The sequence below is a fragment of the Condylostylus longicornis genome, unplaced genomic scaffold (genome assembly GCF_029603195.1).
Source record: "Condylostylus longicornis isolate FDR11 unplaced genomic scaffold, ASM2960319v2 ptg000033l, whole genome shotgun sequence".
NCBI classification, from domain to species: Eukaryota; Metazoa; Arthropoda; class Insecta; order Diptera; family Dolichopodidae; genus Condylostylus; species Condylostylus longicornis.
This window is the reverse complement of record NW_026578002.1, coordinates 788,375-809,161: the sequence shown is the minus strand read 5'-3', so window position 1 is coordinate 809,161 and position 20,787 is coordinate 788,375. Positions and strand designations below refer to the sequence as shown.

Genomic DNA, 20,787 nt, shown 5'->3' with positions numbered 1-20,787 from the left:
TTTACATACTTATGTGATTTTGTAAAATTTTATAATATAATTATATGTACATATTTATTTTAGAAAATTTAAATAATATTACTTTTAATACATAAATTAAATTGTATAAATGTATTTCGAAAAAAAAAATATTTTTTATTTTGAATTCACTTACATACTTAAATAATAGATAATTAAATGTTAACTGTTTTCCAAATTTACCTTCAAAATCTTCCCCGTGACTATGGTCAACATTTAGCATCATCTTGAATCCAATAATTTTTGGAAATACATATTCCAGTTGAAAACTGCTTCGTTTGACCTGTTCCAATTTTCACCGTTGGCCTTAAAATTAGATTTAATTTCATATTTTCAATTAATTTTTTAGATGGTTTGTATTCAACCTGCAATAAATCAGTTTGTTTTTATATAAAATAGTTGTATTAATGTAAAATTACATTTGTATATTATAATTTATAATAAATACTTTAAATATAATGAGAACTATATAAGAAAATTAATTACTTTGATTAATTAATAATTTTAATTAATATCACGGGAAAATTATCATCTATAGCCCCCATTGCCGAAACCTTGAATATTGCTTATCGTTAGTCCAAAAATTTTACAATGTGTTCTTCATATTCATTGAATCATTTTTTTTATTTTAAAAATAATTTTTAAATTTAAAAATACACATGAAATTCATAGAATAATTTACTATAACTTTTAGCTGTAACAAATTTCATGCTAATAACCAATTTTTTTATTATAATCTTGTATCAAGTTATGGGATACATACACATGTATATTTACATGAACATTTCTCATTTAAATAAAATTAGAATAAACAATAATATCAACCGTGTTGTGTTTCCTATTTAAAGATAAGGCGAGAAAAATAATTTTTAGTAATTACGTATATAAAATATTATTCATTTGATAAAGATATTTAAAATTAAAATTAGAAATTATGTTCAAAAATGCTTATAGAAAATATTGATATGTATGTATTTTTTTGAAATAGTGATGTAAAAATTTTTTAATATATTAGAAGAAAGCTCCCTCTTATTTGGAATCGAATTATTATTTTTAATATTTCGTAAATGAATTATGGTAAAATTTATGTAGATTACGTATGTTCGTTCGCAAAACTGGATTCAAAAGTTTCCCGAAATAAAACTCTTTTTTTTTTATTTAAATTCATTTATTTCAACAAAATCTAAAAAAAATAAATTTATTATAGTTTATTAGAAAAATAAAGTGATTTACAACAAACAAATATGAATGCACGTATAAAAAATTTATTTTATATAATATATAATGGAGTGCCACATAGCCGATTATGTTAGCTTCATTATTTTAGGTTCGAAAAAATTATAAACGTACATAGTGCATTTTAAATGAAATTTTTTTTAATAAATTTTATTTAAATGCACTTGTATAATTTGCTTATTTATCCATCAATGAAGATAAGAAAAAAAAACGTACATGTAATATATAAAAATTTTATTTGTAATATTTTACCTTCAAAATATTCTATATATGTAGATAAAACAACTAAACAAGTTTATATTCAATGTAAAACATCATAGGAATAAAAAACAATCCCTAAAAAGCAAAAGCAAAATTTTATGTTTGATTTTTGTTATTGTTTTCATTTTATTTGTGTTTTGTTTAAATCTATATTTAGGTTTAAATTCAATATTATTTATGTTCTTCTACATTTATTTCAAAATTTACAGTAATGCTGTTTTGTTTTTAATTTGACTTTAAAGAAGCTAATAGTACCCCTAGTGCGAAATATCTTACTATGCTTGTGTCAGATATAATTTTATTTTAGACATCACATAGTGAAGCTCAATTGTAAAAATACAATTTGAGTAACATCCAATTAATTTTCATATTTAAATCATTTTCTACTGCAAGTAACTAAAATGCAAAATACAAAGTATTGTATTGCATTTTTAGTTCAATTTCCGAACTACATAAGTATTAAAGCTACATCCTCAGGCTTCATACTAGGGCATTTCCAATTGTACAAATAATATTGTAAATTTCCATCACCAGTACCAAATTTTAATTGCATTAAATATTCTTTATTTTCCATTAAATCAAGTGCATTAAAAACATCCATTTGAATATTTTTAGCTGAAATTAAAGCATCATTCATTAATTCTAACCAAGGTGTTCCAGACGAAACATTATAAAAAGAGTATGCAGCTTTAACTTGTTTGTGGACAGGATGATGCATTACTGTTGATGGTAAGCTGTAGTAACTAACCATATCAGTTATTTCACCTTTTTCATTCTCAACAACAAAGCAATCTATAATACCCTCTTGTGGTGTGAACCAATGCTTAAATTCCTCAGGCGAAAAAACAGGTGTTAATTTGAATTTTTTTAAATAATCTTCTAATAATTTCTGGGCTTTTTTCATGTCTTTTTGTTCGATTTTTCGGAAACCTCTTGTCTTCGGTTGTTCTGGTAATTTATACAATTTTATTGTACGCTGCATTGTCATATTACGTGACAGATGAGAAAATTTCACCTAAAAAATAAAGCTTTATCGTACAGTTCAAGTAAGACATGTTAAATATATTACATCTATTAATTTTTTCGGATTTAAAGATCGATGCCAATACCGACAAGTAGATATTGGTTTAGGTAAAACAACACCAGCTGTATATGCCGCCTGAAATATTCCAGTTAAATTCACACGTCGTGTGATTTCTCTAATTAAGACGGGAGCAACACGTTTGCTCCGCAATTTCTTATGAACGCATAAAAAATTTATTTCGACAATTTTTAGGACTTTTTCATAACACCTCAAGCGACTAGGAATTGCTGATATAAAGCCAACTAAACGACCAGATTTCACGACCCTTACACCTACATGCCAATCTTGTTTCCAACCGGGTGGCTGCAAGCACCATTTTAAGAATTCTGGTTGATAATCAAACCGAAACATAGAATCATCATCTTCAACATAATTTTCATTCAACAATGTGTATAGCTCCGTAAGAATGGTTGAATCATTCAAATCCAATGTATCCCACGTAAATCCGCTGGGTAACGTGTAAGGTGTTGATCGAATTTCAGACACCTCCTTATCAGGCTCAATAGATTCATTAGTTGACACTTCTTCATTTAACTTAGGTACAGGTTGGGTAGACCAGAAAGCAAATTTTTTTGTCAAATTTTCACGAAAAAATCGTTGGTCTAAGCTTAAATTCTCAAGCAAACCTGTAATTATATTTATATTAAAAAAAATACAAACAAAAATTTATTGATTTTTTTTACCCTTAACGCTCTCATTTATTTCTTCGGGAAGTTTTTCGGCACTCGGTGATAAAGCAGTATTCGATGTCGATGATGAATTTTCCAAAGATTTTGTTATATCATTGCCTTTTGTAGTCGTTAGTTTCTCATCTGTAAATAAAAAGGTAAGTGTGCGTGACCAATTAATAATTAAAGTATGTGTAATCGCATTATTAGTGTGTAATTAAAATTCCAAATTTACTTTTAATTTTTCATTAAACTTCAAAAACACTTTGTCTGCAGTATATACACATTATACTTACTCTTATTCTTATTTTTGTTTTTTTTTTTATTTTTCTTATTTGATGATTTAGTTACATTAACCTCATTATCGCTTGCTTCTCCATTATCCAGTTGCTTTGCTTCACTCATTGTATTAAAATATTTAAATTAAAGCCTTTTTCGACAACCAAATTTTAACTCGCCTAGAAATTGTCAAAAATAAGGCAAAGTGAAATGACAAACACAATTTATAAACGTCATCTTGATTGTTAACTGGGCAAGAAGAAGGGCTGTGCAAAATTCACACCCTTATTGAAATTCCTACTTAACTGTCACTAGCAAGACACCTAGCGACTCCAAGATAACTTTTTGTAAAAATATGTATAAAAGTAACAAACGACATATTACACATACTATTGAAAACACCATACTAAATATTTAATAAATTGAGGTGATAATTTTCATTTAACCAAATTGTTTTAAAAATTGCCTCGATACTTATTATTCGACACTTATTTCATTTGTTTGAATCTGTACTTTTGAGTGAAATTTATTTTTGTAATTTTGTTATGTTGTTGAGATTTGAGAATGCTTCATAAATTGATTGTATGAAGAATCAGCTGGTTGTCAGGAATTAAAATTCAACTAAATTATTTTTTAATTTTTGTTTCGTGATGAAACTTTATAATTTATATTTATTTAATTATTAAAGGGATTCTCTATATGTTTTATTGTATATAAACATATACCTTTATAAAAAGTAATAAACTTCATAATTATGCTGTTTCGTTATGTTATTTTATGTTTCTGCGACAACTCGACTCGCGAGCCTTAAACCAAAACCAACTCAACTCAATAGAGCTATTCAAACATAAATTTGATGATTACTAAACTGTCTTTTTGACTGTCATTTATCTTTTTTTTATCCGGTTGACACAACAATAAAGAAAATCCGTAAACTACTCTCAATGTCAAAGTTATGTCAAATATTTTTTTTTTAAAGATCTAAAGGTAAAAGTGATGCGGAGCTTTTAATTTACATTATTATAAATAATTCTTCAAGATATAAAAAGATCAAAAAATTATGGCATCGGCCTTAGAAAATTATGTTAACCATGTACGAAACTTTAGTTCTTCTGGTAAGAGTTTTTTATACAAAAGATCATCTTGTGAAAAGAAAAATACTTAACCTCATAAAAATAACTAAAAAAATATTTTATTGGCTTTTTTCATTATTTAAAAAATTATAGACAACTTTAGAGAGTTAGCAGAATATTTGAACGAATCACTAGAACTTTTAACCAAAAATTATAACATTTTGGATAATGTATTAGAAACTCTAGATATACAACAACATTCTCTTGGTGTTCTCTATGTTCTGCTAGCAAAATTGGTTAATATTGTTGTAAGTAATTTCAAACATATGTAATATATTTTTAATTCAAATAATTTTGTTTAAGAAATCAAATGCTGACTCTGGGAATATCGTGAAATCTGTCAAAGATTTTATAAATCTTTGCAACGGAGAGCAAATACGTTATGCGGCACAAACTTGTAAGAAAACATTAATGCTAAATATTTGAATCTTGTTGAATAAATAAATGAAATAACATTATTTCAGATTTTGAGCTTTGTCATGTTTTCACTAGCTATATGGTAACACAACCAAATGTAATACAAGCTATAAAAATTTTATCAACCGCTATTGAGAAAGTCCGCTTGCACGAAACGCAATTAACTTCCGTTCATGCAGACTTATGCTTGGTCAGTTTAAAAGCAAAATGTTTCAATACAGTTTTAAGATTTCTAGATGTCGATATTACAGCGATAGCTACAACTGATGTAAGACGCCTTAGTAAATGCACAATAAATTATTAATTATATATTTAATATCTCGCAGGATGTTCATGTTGATTCAAAATATTTTCTTTTATATTATTATTACGGCGGAATGATTTATACTGCTATTAAAAATTATGACAGAGCATTATATTTCTTTGAAGTAGCTATTTCAACCCCAGCAATGGTTATGTCTTGCATTATGTTGGAAGCTTACAAAAAGTTTATTCTTGTTTCTTTAATCTTGCATGGCAAAGTAAAGTGCTTTTAAAATTTATTTTCAAACTTAATATAAAAAATACTTTTTAGGTCATTAATATACCCAAATATTCGCATATTTCAAGATTTATGAAACCATTAAGTCAAGCATATTATGAATTAGGAAATGCATATGCGACTTCTTCAAGTGACGAAGTTCGAAATGTAATAAACAAATATAGAGATTTATATAGTAGAGACATTAATTTAGGACTTGTCAAACAAGTGAGTATCGATTATGTTTAAAATACACATCACAAACATTTGCTTCATAAAAACTTATTACAATTAAAGGTCGCACAATCCTTGTATAAAAAGAATATTCAACGATTGACAAAAACATTTTTAACATTATCATTAGCAGATGTAGCAAGTAGGGTTCAGTTATCTAGTGCTGTGGAAGCAGAAAAATATATTTTGAATATGGTAATAATTTATGAATACTTTTTTATATTTTGAAATTAATTGATTTAAGATCAAAATAATCTGAATATTCTTATTGCTATAATATAATAATTTTAAATTTTAGATAAAATCTGGAGAAATTTTTGCTTCAATCAACCAAAAAGACGGCATGGTAATATTTAAAGATGACCCTGAAAAATATTGTTCTCCGGAAATGTTCCTTAAAATTCAAGAGGATATGAGTCGCGTCATGGAATTAAACAAACAAATTAATAAAATGGAAGAGGATATTATGTTAAATCCAATGGTAAATTAAGTATACTATTTTATTTAAACAAATAAAATAATTCTGATTTTGTATAGTTTGTTAAAAAGTCAATTGGTAATCAAGATGAAGATATAATGATTTCCGGTCAACATTCTAAATCATCATATTCTGGGTAAGTCAATTATTACTTTCGCCTGATAAACAACATATATGTATGTACATATATTGTAATAAAAATCGTTTGTTTATTTGAATTTTGTTTACTTTAAATTCCAGGGATCCAACAGATTAATGACGACTGATAAAACTTGGCTATGCTGTAATTATGAAAATTAAAAGTTTATATTTCATTTTATGATCTATGGAAATTAAAACAACATTAATTTGATATTCTCTCTGTATTTTGCTGTTGTTGCTACAAATGAAACGAAAAAAAGAAAAAGTATTAATTTTTTAGGAAAGACTTCATTGATAGAATAATAATGGTTGGAAAAATTTTTTTAAATTTGTTTCAATTTAAATTTACCAAAAAACAAAGCAAACAAAGTAATATATTTAACAAATTTAAATTTTGTATACTTTTTCATCGATTCAAACAAAAATTAATTTTTCTTGTATAAAATCAATATACAGAATTTAATTTTTACAATAAATAATTTAAACAAGAACGGTTAAAAATTTTTATTACTTAAGGATACAAAATTATCGATAGCTGTTAGAAATACATATTAAGTTTATCAATTTAAAAGAGGATGATTTCTGTATAATATACATATATGTACACACACATCTAAGTGACTAAATTCTAAATTAATTTAAAAAATTTTTTTAGATTACCTTGCTTATGTAATGTATACATTTTATTTCAATCTTAGAATTAAAATATCAAGGTTTTCCAATCCTGTCAATATTTATAGAATTGTTCGATTACTAAATTTTACTCAATTGAATTTCAAAATTCATTATTCATTGCATGAATATGATACATTACATTTTTGTTGAAAATTTATTAACATCAAAAAAAATAATAAAAAAAGTAATGTCTTAAAATTATTAAAAATTACATCTAAAAGTTTTGGTGCTGGAATTTCAAATACAAGTTCAAAGTCTCAAGGAACGAATGAATGGTTCTCCATGATCTCTTTCTAGTAAATTTTTCGCTTCAGCTACACACGTTTTTTTTAATGACTTATTTTCTGGACGCGTTTTACATAATTTTAACTTTAAGTAACATTTTTTTATCTGTTGTAAAAAATTGATTATCAATTTAGTATCACCACCATTTGGACCCACAAAATATTCACATTCATAAAAAAAATTAATTGAATCTTTTAAACAGCACTCTAAAAATTGTGAATTGGCTGAATACCAATCATTAAATTTAATAAGTGCAATATTTAATTTATTTCTCAAAATACCAGTAACGAATATGTCATCAATCCAAAAAAAATTTTCATTCTGACTTTTAAGAACAAGTTTCTTACATGTTTGTTGATTTGTTATATAAAGCCATCCAGATAAATAATCTGGATAAAAGTTATAAAAATATTCTTCTTTTGAAACATACCATTTACTACCTTGGTTTCTTATAGTTTTTTGATTTGATAGAACATATCCAGCAATATAATATTTATCAACTGGATGAAAATATCTTAAAAATTTATTTATATAATAAATATCAAAAACAATATCATCATCAACTTTAATTATAAACTTTGCATTATTACACCTTTCTAATACCCATTTTAATCCCATTAAATGTTTGTAAGTTAAATTACGATATGCTTCATTAAAGTTTCCTTGAATGAGATCATTGAACCTTAATTGTTCATCAATTACTTGCTCTTGGCTTATAAATTTTTCATTTTTTGGAATTTCTGCTAAAAGAAATACTCTTAAAAAACCAAACTCTTTAAGCTGATCTTGAGATATAGCTTGACGATGAGCTGCTCTTAACTGATCATGTCCAATATAGGAAGTAACTAAAATTATACCTAAAATAAAAATTAAAAAATTTTAAATATGTGCACAATATTTAAAATATATTAAAATTATGTTATATATAATATATACATTACTATACATGCTTACATGCACCTACGCACATAATATACTATATAAACAAAATTAGAAGTATGTATGTTATGTATTCATAATTTATCAACTGACCACTAAGATACGAGTTCTAAGATACCACTTAAATATATTCTTTTTTACCGACATTATAGGGTGCCTAGATAAGTTTGTACATAATTACGAGTACAACAACTTTTAAACGGCAATATATATGTATGTAATATGTACATGAAAGACCCATTGAATAAAGAAAATATTTCAAAGTAGGTTTACAAATTATGCTACATAGGATGAGTATAAAGTTAGATCTTAGACTACTTTTTAAAATTCTATATATTATATTTATTTATGTACACAATAAAGCACATAATTACATGCTATATACACATTCATACATAGTTTACAAAAAATAGAAAATTTCAATCCAATCTAATCAAAAATATTTATCAACAGTTAGCCTACTTTTAATATTTATTTTTTAGTTCTTGAAACAAACAAACCTAATAATTCTCCATTCATTTGTGTGCAAATATTATTATTAATTATATATTTAAAATTTTTTAAATTAACTAAATGACTTGGTTCAATATTAGCTGAATTTAGATCATCATCAGTAACATCTTGAATTAAACGAACTGTAATATATTTGTCTTGATATTCACTATTAATATTTCCAACTTTCATTGCATTTACAATGATGACTATTAATATAATTAAAGGAATTAAAATAATAAATAAAAATTTAAATTTCTTTCTTATTTTAAATGTCATTTTTAGTTCAATCTGAAATTAAATAACATATGTATGTACTTCACTTAATAATAATAATAGAAAAAATATAAAAATAAGAGAAACCTACACAGGTCAACACGATTTTATAAACTTTTTGTTTTTTATTATTCTTTTTTATAAATGCCTTCTACCATGCCATCATTTGAGTTACGTTAAAGCTTAGAACAACTTACTGTTAAACCTGAATATAAAATATGATATGCGATATATGATCTTCAACACATAGAAAAACAGCTTTAAGCTTTGAATGTGTGGTAGATATAGGCACAGGCATCTTTATATTATAGGAGTCTATAATATAAAGATGTAGTACATTATAGGAGTCTATGGTATAGGTACCTACCTAAATACTTATATCAACAGCAAAGGTTTTGGTTAAGAGGTACTAATAAATTAACAGCGAATATCGTAAGTTCAAATATCTTAGCAAAAAATATTCAGTATTATAAATTAAATCTTTGATGTTAGTTTTCTGTGAACAAATTGTTTTTATTTAAATTTATTAAATTAAATTAATTTTTAATCATATTTTCTATTAAATTATTTTAATAGAAAATATGATTAAAAACTTATTGAAATACACAAAATATAGATGCATTTTTGAAGCTGAAGAACAGTTTGTTTCATAGGTATCTTCCATTTTTAAGAAATATATGTAATTTGTATATAAATTAAACTTTCACATTGTTATTTCTTATTCACACATTTTTGATAATAAGGAATTTTATTGAAAAAATATGATGTATCCAATTCAATAAGAATTTGTGAATATTATAAATGTCAGATTGTAGAGGAGATCTGCCTAATTTTTGTCATACACAGATACTAATTAGTTTCAGATATTGAAAGTTAATAATCGACGTAATCATTATTTCGTTAGAACTTTCTAGGTAGGTATCTCCGTGCAATTTATTATCTCTAAAAGTCTTATATATATGTATGTACTTATTTAATTCCTTGAATTAAATTTATTAATCAACAAATTTAATTTTATACATACTGTTATAAATGTGTTAAAATCACAACTTTAAATCTTCTCCGAAATTTATGCAAAATTTTATAATAATAAGAGAACTATTTTAGTGCGCCTAGCTTATAAACCGCTGAAATTTGTAAAAAATACAAGTTAATTCGGAATATGGTCGACTATATTTTCATTGAGCAATATAAAATAATATATTTAAGTAAATAACAATCTTAGATTTATATAATTAAAAATACTTTTATTTATATGTTAAACCTATAAAACCTTATAAGTATGAGGACTCATAAGTATTTAGGTAACGATTTTTGTTTATGTTCATATCATATACATATATATGCTATATATATATGATATATATGCTATACTAAATAAATTAATACTTACGTGACTAAATCTGAATTTTAACTATTTTTTTGTAAAATGGTATACAGTTATTATTTAACATTATGTTGCAATAACAAACTGTTTTTTCTGTTATACACATATTGTAATTAATATAATATCATTAGTTTCATAGTTTTTTTTTTTATTAAACCTTCAAGATTTTTTTGATCTTAAATAAACAATATAGATTTGAGCTTTTTCAGTCAAATTCTAAAAATGATAATCTATACAATATGAATAATTAATGATCTTAACTGATTTTCGTTCTCTTATCGTCAAAATATATTTGTTCAATTTTAAAATATGTGTGCCCAATATTTACAGATGTTAGGACTTGTGGTTAGAACTAAATATATTATGTGGTATTTTTTAATTTTATTGTGGATACTACTTTTCTTACCGCATTAATTCAAAATTTACTAATAACATTTTGAAGTTAACATTTAAGCTTAATTAATTGCAATAAAATTTGCCTTTATAGCATTGATTGGTCCAGAGAAATTTGTAGTTAACTATAATTAATTAGAAGAAGCTTAAATATTACCTATCATGACACCAAAGACATGTATTCCATATTATATTAGGTATTAAATTAATTCGAATTTATTAAAATTTAATTATTGACTAGACAATTACTTATAAGTAGACAATATAGGAATCTCATATATTAGTAAAGGAATACAAAGGTACTAAAAAAAAATTAATATAATTTTAAAATAATTATAAATTTCGATTTTTTCTAATGCAATTTTCATTCTGTATTTTAAAACAATTTATGAAAAAATCGCTCTCATAAGTTTTTAGTTATATCAATGAGAACTACGGGCTTGTGCATTTAAGGGCTATAATATTTTAACATTTTTATATATTTTCTGTAGACAATATTTTATCACGACCCACTTAAGAATATAAATAAGATATAACGTGATATCAGGTGAATATTAATATAAATAAATAACGTGATATTGGGTCAATTATATCACACCATACTTAAAATGAGTAGACAGAAACATTATTGATTACACTATATATGTATGTATAAACACTTTTATATTTAAAACACTTGTTTCAGAAAAAAATAACAATAATTGTTTTGGCTATTTTCCAAAAATATATAAATAATATTTATATTTGAATGTACATACATTATATTGTTTTGTTTATAAATATTTCATTTAATCAGACATCACTCAAAAATCTAAAATTGATAAGGTGTTGGAATTTTAAAAATATTTCACTTTTATTTTAAATTTAATATTTAAATAATAATATTGCGGTATATCTCAAAATTTGTAATTTTTAAAGAATTTTAATAATTCACGAGACTTAACAGTGATTACAAATCATATATGGTTTGCATATACCATATGTATGTACATAATTTATCATTACAATATAATTCTTAATATAATAGATATGTATAGGTAAATATAAAATTAATTATAAAATATTCTTGTCAAATTTATATTCTATAATACAAGCTATAGCGAGATTCATAGAAAGCACATAACACAATTGTAAATTTCATTTGATTTAACTGTTAAATGTTAAAAGAGAACTTACATTGATATTGCTGTTATATAAGGAATGGTGAGAAGATTAATATTATACAAAATTTTCATTTATATGAGGTCTCAATAATATGAGATGCTGGTGACAATAGACATATGAATAGTATATCAAAATTTCATACGTTCAGCAGAAATGTAAGTACGTCTATTGTCATGACACAAAAAATGTTGTAGTTAAAGAAAACTACAAATTATTTAAAACAATGCAAAATTAATATTCAGACATTTTATGCGCAACTTCTACAATTTTCATTATTTTCATTTGTTAGCCTTTTGTTTTAGAAAATACATTTACAAATACGTACATAAATAAAATCAAATAAATATATATGTAGCAGGTTTTAGAAAAGGAAAATTTATAAAAAATAATATGAACACACGTACATGCCATCATGACCAATTTCTTTTGTCTTAATTAACTTCTCATATATTTTGGCTTGTTTTACGGAAAAATATACTTTACATATAATAAAAGAAATTTGTGATCTTGACATTTCAAAATTATTTTTAGAATAAATTTTAGAGAGTAAAGAAAATTTTATTTTTTATTTGTTTTCTAGTTTTAACAAAAAAAAAAATATACGCAAATATACATACATACATGCACGCTCTTTTGCAAAGTGATCGTCACAACAAATAAAATTTATATAAATATTTTGGTTTTTTTTTGTCATCCTTTTTGTTTTTCCAGTATTGTATAGTTTAAGTGCACATGTACCCTACAGCAATCTTTAAAAAAAATTCCATGTATACTTCTATGTACTGTATGAGTTCAAAATATATTTTGGGGCTACATGCATAAGTACGCAAGTCTATTGCAATTGCATAGGTGAATGACCTTCAACAAGGTGAACAAAAAGTTATAATCTATTTCTTAAAAGTTATGCTAAAATATGAAGTCATTACCATTTGATAACTTCATCAAATAAATTGATTGATAACTTTTGAAATTCTAATTTGAGGAAGCTGGAGATCAGTTCAATTTATCAAATCTAAAATTGAACAAACTACAAAACTACAAAAATTTACCTTTAAAATTTAAAGTAAATATAATTAAATTTAAATTGGGTGCAATTTTATTTCAAAAGACTAATAAAAAAGATTATAAGATGCGCTAATATTATGCATTTTAATTAAATTTTATATTGATGTTACTAAATTTTGTAATAAGAATTTTAATTGTGCAATTTTTGGAACGTGACTTATTCTTTTATATGTATACTTAATTATTGAACGTGACTCGTGTGCATATATAGTAAAAACAATAATGACACAACTTTTACATTTTAAAATTACATAAATTTAATTTTTTTGAAATTACATATGAAATACAGGACACTATTTATTTAACAAATTTTTTTTATCATTATATTATAGAAGTTAATTATCACTCTTTTATGATATTATGGAAATTTAAAAATTATTATTTGTACTTGTGCTTAAAATTATTGTGTAAATGTATACACAATTATTTTGGTTTTAAAGAATTTGGTTCCAAAAATGTTCACGAGGAATTTGTAGGATTTTATTTACAAAATAAGAAAAAATTGTTAAAAATAACTTTATGTTTTAATTCAATAGAAGATTTTAACTCACCTTAATGTAATTTTAACAGTTCTTAATAGAAAATGCATGTTATATTTATATTATATGTAAAAAAGAAATAAATGATAATTAAAATTATTTGACTAATTACCCATAATAATAATAATACCATTCAGTGAGAGAATCCGTTTCAAGAGTGTTTATACCAACTTATTATTTATAACTCCATCTTAATGTAGTAATTTTAACTATAATATAAATTGAATCATTGTGAATTGTAACTTAAAAAACCTATTTATTAAAAAGAAAAAATGTTATTTAACTAAAAACTATTTAAAATTATATTGTAATTGATGGCATAGTAAATTCATTAAATTTTTATAATAATTTTCTATTCTCTCAAAAATTTTAAACAATTTTGTAATTATACCTGTAGATTGTAGATTTTAAGAAATATAATTACAACCGTATGAACGTATATTTGAAAATTATTCGATTGTAAAACTTACCAAGTCGATTTAGCCATGTCTGGCCGTACAATAATTCAAAAACTAATTATTTTCGTTAAAAGTCTTTGATATAGTGTGAGTTTATGCATGGTAACTGCCATATATATTATGAATGTATAATAGAAAGGAACTATGTACACAAAAAAAACGGAAAGGTATTATGAAGCAGTATTTTATTTAAAATCGGGTAACTCTACCTACTCTGGTTCTTGATTAATTTAAAAATTGCTCTTTATTCAAGATTGAGTTAACAATGAAATAGAATTTTTGGGGCAAATTTCAAATAAGACGCAGTAAATCTATAAAGAACCAATAAATATTTCTTAAATATTTAAAATATAGTTTTGATTAGAGGATAAACAAAAAAAAAATCATAAAATATTTGTGCTAATTTTTATTAATAGAATTTTTCACATACAAAATAATTTCATTTTAAATGGCGCTCTACTATTTTTATTATTATAATATTTATATCTTATCAAAATTTTTATATATAGCTCTTATACTCGTATACTTGTGACTTGATAAACTGAAAACAAAAGAATTAATATAGATTTGAATATATATGAACTAAAATATTTTCAAATTGAATGAAAAAAAAATTACACTTTTCCTTTACTTTTTTTATTTATTATATACGCTAATTTTTATTTATTAACGGGTGATTCTATTTGAGATTTTCGTGTTTTTATTTTTAAAACTTTTATTGTTATATTTGTCAATGTCAAATCATTATTTTACAATAGAAAAATTAAAGTCCGAACAGAGCTTGGAAATTATTAATATATTATAATAAGAATCCGAGTGCATCCCTCTAAATTATTTTGTTTAGGAAAGCGTATAAGTTGATTAATATTTCTTATTTTGAAATTAATTGTAGCTTGCATAAACACATTTGTAATAAGGACGTGTAATTGAGTAAGAGAAAAGTAGCTCAAAATTTTATACATTAAATGGAGCACTTATAGTACAATAAAATTAAATTAATTTCGGAAAAAAATTACACACAAAATTTATTTCATTTTCTTATTTAATATCTACAACTACTAAGCACTTATAAAATCACCCATTAAGATAATATGTATAATAGTCTGAAGTCTGAGGTCTGACCGATATGCAATATCAAAATTAAAATAATTGTGTCTCGTTATAAAAAAACAAAAAAAAAATTTAACATAATCTTAAAATTATTCTACAAACAGTTTATTGCATATTTTTTGTGTTTAGTTTTAATTTTTTTTTATAACATTTTTAAATAAGCTTTAATAAATTAAATTGTGTATAAAATGTTTTATCATACCAAATATGCAAATTTAAAGCAAGAAAAAAAAAATTATAATTAATAAGTATGTACATAATATATATGTATGTATGTACGTTTATCTTTTGAAAAGAACCATCATATAGTACGATCGTAGGAAACTCAAAATAATGTGGAGAAAAACATTTGCATGAACAGAAGAAAATTTGATGATGATGACTATATAATAATGAAATAAATTTATTGTAATAAATACAAAAATAATAATGAGTGCATGAGTTATGAGTAAGCTAGTTTATTGGTACAGAAAAAGAAAACCGGTTTCGATATTAAGATAAACTAATTCTAAAGCTAGTAAATACCGCATATTTAATTCCCAAATTGCTGAGAAGGTTTTTGGAAAAAATGAAGTTTTTTTAAATAATTTTTCTTTTTTAATTTAAAACAAGGCCATTTACCTAAAAGTTAACTAACATGGAGTAAATAAGACATGAATAAAATATGAGCCATGGACCGGAATCGAGAAATTTTTTAATATCATTGATCTTGGGCTGCTGTCTTAAAAATAATTTTTGATAAATTCTAATTCTGAAAGCAATTAAATATAATTCTTAAATTACTATTCAAAGTCGTCTTTTTTAAAAATTTGATAAAATAATTTAGAAACATATCGAAAATTAAAAACCACATTGCCATATCATTCAAACCAGCGCCATCTTTCTGCATTTTAATCCGATACATAATTCTACAAAGTCGGCACATGATGTCTCAAGCATAAACAAAAATCAATAATTTTTCTATGGTAACACAAGAATTTTTGTATAATTCAGTTTTGAAGTGAATAATTTACAATTTGTTAATTAAAATTTAATAAATTTGTCATAATCTTCTTTTAAAAAAGATGAAAATTTTTTTCAAATCATTACATTACATATGTATGTATTTATTATGTGGCAAGGTGGCATAAAATAATTTGCATAATTATTATAAATTGTCACATAGATGGTTATTTCATTTTTGAAAGTGCAAATTAAAAGAACGTCAAGCAAATAAAATAAAAAGGTTATAATTAAAATATACTAAGGCAATAATACAGTTGACCAGCACAAATTGCTATAAAATATCTCATCGACACACACACATACATGAAGACTCACGATATGTAAAAAAAAAAAAACTTGAAGTTTTCAATTATTTAGTCTAAAATTTCGCATTTGCTTATGATTCTAATTTATAATGCAAATTATTAATAATCAATATTAGTAAAAAAATATATGTAAAATAAAAATATTGCTTAAAATAGCAAATAACCACCCACCAAAATCATTGAATTCTTGTTATGTGCAAGCACGTAATACATGTACTATAAACGTACATTCTTAATTCCCAAAATCCAACTAGTTTCAATTCCAATACATTCAATTAAATTCAACATTTAAAATGTTGAAAAAATGTAAAAAAAAACACGTTTTAAACAATAAATTGAACACGATACTTTTGATTTTCGTATACAAAATATTCTCATTCTCAATAGTTTATTAATAATATTATTAAAAATTAAAAAAAACAAACTTGAAATCATGGCGATTATTAATCTACGGTACTTAACACCATCATGGTCCTCTATATACCTGTATGTGTTTGTGTATGTGTATACGTAAATTGAGAATAGAAGTAAATTTTTTTCTTTATTGAAAACTATAAAGATAAATAAGAGTAAATAAACTATCATTATTATAATTGGAAACTAAAAAAAAAAAAACAAAAAAAATATATACATATGTGTATATAAAAAAAGCTTTATCTTATAATTTTTTTAATACTCACGATATATACATATATATATATATATATAAGTAGATATATAGGTACATAAGCACGGGCACATAATGAACAGTGCGAGAAAACTAGTTCTCGCAAATTACGATATTATTTTGAAAACAAAATCAAAATATTTAATAATTTTTATTTTTCTAATAATACCAAACAACTATAGGGTACAGGTGTGTTATTACGGGTGTGTTTTTGAAAAAATAAAGAAAACTTTCTAGGCCACACAATGGAACACAATTTCAAAACTACCAGGCATAATACTTGCAAGGCTTGCAATGCAAGCACATATGACTAGTTTTCAAAATAAAGGCTGCAATTTCAAATAGAAAAAATTTTACAGAATTTTATTATTAAAATTTAATAATTTTATTTAAATTTTAAATAAATTTATTCAATTTAATTATAATGTGTTATACTGTTATATATTCCTATATACCCGGTGTTATATAAAATTTATTATAATTAAGCCTCGATTTTTAGTTTTATGTTGTTACCAAAATTATTTTTACGATCCCTTTATATAGTAACAATCTATGTCTAAGTTCAATTTTTATTTGTTCTCTGTAACTGTAAATAATTTTGTGAATTCAAGCATTCAAACTTCATGCATTTTTTTTAGTCATATACATATACATAGTTGGAACTGTTATATATTTATATATCAAAGTAATTATAAGAAAGCGATTATAAAAAGTTTGAAATCGATTGTTTCCCTCTTTAATTCAGAGGAACTCACCGAAATTTTGACGAACATGGAGCACACCTGTGGGACCATACCCTACATTGGATTATTTTTTTTTTAAAATATCACTAGTTGTTTACCAGTGGATTATATTTGCTTATATTAAACATAATTCAAACAACCTGATATCGGAATTGAATTTCATTTCTAATTTACTACACAGCATTCTATTTACAAATGACATATAACATAGTTGCAGACTTTTTCAATTTAGATTAAAAATTTTTTTAAAAATTTGTTTCCCTTATATTTCTCCTATATTTTAAATAATATTCAAACATACATAAATTTTTAGACTTAGGTACATATGTATATTGTTTACGGAAAATTTGTTTTAAAATCATGGGTTAATAAAATAAAAAAATATCGGAAATAATGCAAAAATACGGTATTAATACACAATTCAGCTTATAAGTGTTAATTGCTGAATTGTGTATTAATATCGTATCACAGTATTTTGGAAGAAGGAATTTTTATTGCGATCGATTAGTTAAAGCGTTTAATGAATTTTGTGTGTAACTTAAAATTTTTTTTGTAAATCATTAAAATTTACATACCTACATCAACATATAAAACGTTAAATGAATTTATTAATAATGCACCCAAAATTAAAAAAAACATCTAATATAAAAGAATGACAATATTATACTTATTTTATATTTGTATAATATCATATATATATACCCATACATATATACACAAATACATACCATATAATATTTATTTACTTTTGATACTCAACTAAAAAGTGTGCGACGAGAAATTTGTTATTTTAGTAAATAAATTTTTACGATGACTTTTTTATTTTAGTTTTATCATTGAGCTTCAATTGAAAAGTTTTTAAAATCGCGAAAATTATTTAACTTTAAAAAAAAATAAATATCCAATAATTGCAATTAAAACAAAAAATTTTTAATATACAACATACATACATGTACAGAGTATGTATACAAAATATGCGCTGGTCACACATACCTAAATAATAATAATAATAATAAACACAAATAATATTCAAGAAAAAAAAAAGCAGAGAAGAACCTTCTTATTTTTGTTTTCGAAATTTTGCAGAGATTTCACGGCTAAATTTAAAATCGTCAACAAAAGTAAATGTAATTCAATATTGTGATTTGTATACCAGTTCATTTGTTTTATATAAATATAACAATTATACATATATATGTATGTGCATGCCATGTATTTAATTTATTTATTAAATCAATTAAAAATTTAAATAAAAAATTAAAAAAAAAAAAAAATTATACGAAAAAAAAAAAAAATAATTAATTATTTTTAATTATTATAATTTAAAATTTGTTTTTTTATATTATGTTAGATATGTTAGCTTATATACCAATTATATTAGCATATATTTTTATAAGTTTATTAGCATGTATAATTTGTTTTATAATTATATTCGTATCGAATAAAGTATATATAATGCTGGATTATAAAACACCATTAAAACTTGAACAATATACAAAAAGGCGACTATCATCAGGTAATTTTAATTTTTAAATAATAATATTCTTTGTAGTACATTATAGTTACGGAACTTGAAATATAATTAATTATAGAATTTTAAAAAATCAAATAATTTTTCTCGCATATTATCACTATCATATTGTATGTAAACCACTGTATGCTTACTACATGATTATAATTAATTATAATTATAATTTACGAATAATAAGTTTAAAAAAAAAAATTTATATTTGAGTGAATCAAAGTGACCATATCAATAATTTTAATTTCATTATTTGAGTATTTTAATGAATCAAGTGAAATGACACTAAATCCCACTAAACTTTAATGTAAATTCATTAAAATTTATTAACAATATTTTTTTTACAATTTGAACTTTGGGCAAACACTTGCAAATTATTTGACTTATTCAGTATAATTTAAATTGTATTATTAAATTTGTGTTAAGCTGAAACTTGCATTAAGGTAGATGCACTTTATGTAAACCATATAATATGTAGGTATTTTATGTAATCAAGTAAAATCTTAAATGTTTTAAGTGTTTGCATTTTTTTTTTTATAATTAAGTATTTTCGAAACTCGGATCAAACCAATATTTTGTAAAGTAGCACATTTCAGTTTTATTGAAAACAAAGTTTTTGTTTTCAAAATACACATAAATATAATTGCATACTTTTAGGTGATTCTAAATAGTAAACTTAGTTAGTAAGAGAATGAAAAGGTTAAACGAAGAACTATATAATAGCCGAGTTACCCGGCCGGTAAAATACGTACATAGTACGTAAAATAGAATTTTTTTTTTATTTTTATTATATGCATGAATTTAATAAAATTAATTATATTAAAAATATATCTTAATGTAAAATTTTGAAATTTGGATAACTTAGGAGATATTTAGGAAATATAGTAAAACTAGTAGAAAAACTCGTACAAACTATTGAAAAATTCCAGATTTCTAAAGTCAAATGTTAGAACTTATTATTAAAATTAGCGATAACGGTAACAGTTATTTTATTATCGCTATATTTCTGAATTTATAAATAGCATTTTTTATAGGTAGGTTTGACACCATAAGTTCTCAAAGAGTAGTACTCGTATTGCATGGCTCTGAAAGATTACAGCTTTTAGTATATATAGGTAGGATAAATAAAAATTTTCTTCGATAAAGAAATAGATTTCCGACAAATATCCAATTATGTGTGTGTTAGTGTGTCAAATATGTATGCCTTATTTTTTATCTTGAAGACTGTAGAAGTTTTATATACAGATTTGCGAATAGATTGATATATATGCGGACAGGCAAAGTGAAATTAAT

At 23.6% G+C, this 20,787-nt stretch overlaps 3 protein-coding genes across 3 annotated transcripts; 1 reads left to right on the top strand and 2 right to left on the bottom strand.

Annotated features, from left to right (window-relative positions):
* Positions 1-1,473: 1,473 nt before the first annotated feature.
* On the bottom strand, positions 1,474-3,735 carry LOC129608634 (glycylpeptide N-tetradecanoyltransferase). Its single transcript, XM_055520275.1, has 4 exons — positions 3,564-3,735; positions 3,283-3,411; positions 2,585-3,225; positions 1,474-2,530 (listed from the first exon to the last, which is right to left on the bottom strand). The coding sequence occupies exons 1-4, from the start codon at positions 3,670-3,672 to the stop codon at positions 1,964-1,966; spliced, it is 1,446 nt and encodes a 481-aa protein (XP_055376250.1). The 5' UTR covers positions 3,673-3,735; the 3' UTR covers positions 1,474-1,963.
* A 766-nt stretch (positions 3,736-4,501) lies between these two features.
* LOC129608663 (COP9 signalosome complex subunit 3) lies at positions 4,502-6,928 on the top strand. Its single transcript, XM_055520319.1, has 10 exons — positions 4,502-4,661; positions 4,773-4,927; positions 4,983-5,076; positions 5,144-5,364; positions 5,423-5,617; positions 5,671-5,844; positions 5,914-6,045; positions 6,149-6,331; positions 6,388-6,464; positions 6,569-6,928. The coding sequence occupies exons 1-10, from the start codon at positions 4,607-4,609 to the stop codon at positions 6,582-6,584; spliced, it is 1,302 nt and encodes a 433-aa protein (XP_055376294.1). The 5' UTR covers positions 4,502-4,606; the 3' UTR covers positions 6,585-6,928.
* Positions 6,929-7,139: 211 nt separating this feature from the next.
* On the bottom strand, positions 7,140-9,052 carry LOC129608621 (beta-1,3-galactosyltransferase 5). The gene is made up of 2 exons (XM_055520255.1): positions 8,869-9,052; positions 7,140-8,286 (listed from the first exon to the last, which is right to left on the bottom strand). Exons 1-2 carry the CDS (start codon positions 9,050-9,052, stop codon positions 7,394-7,396), a joined length of 1,077 nt encoding a protein of 358 aa, XP_055376230.1. The 3' UTR covers positions 7,140-7,393.
* Between the last annotated feature and the right edge of the window lie 11,735 nt (positions 9,053-20,787).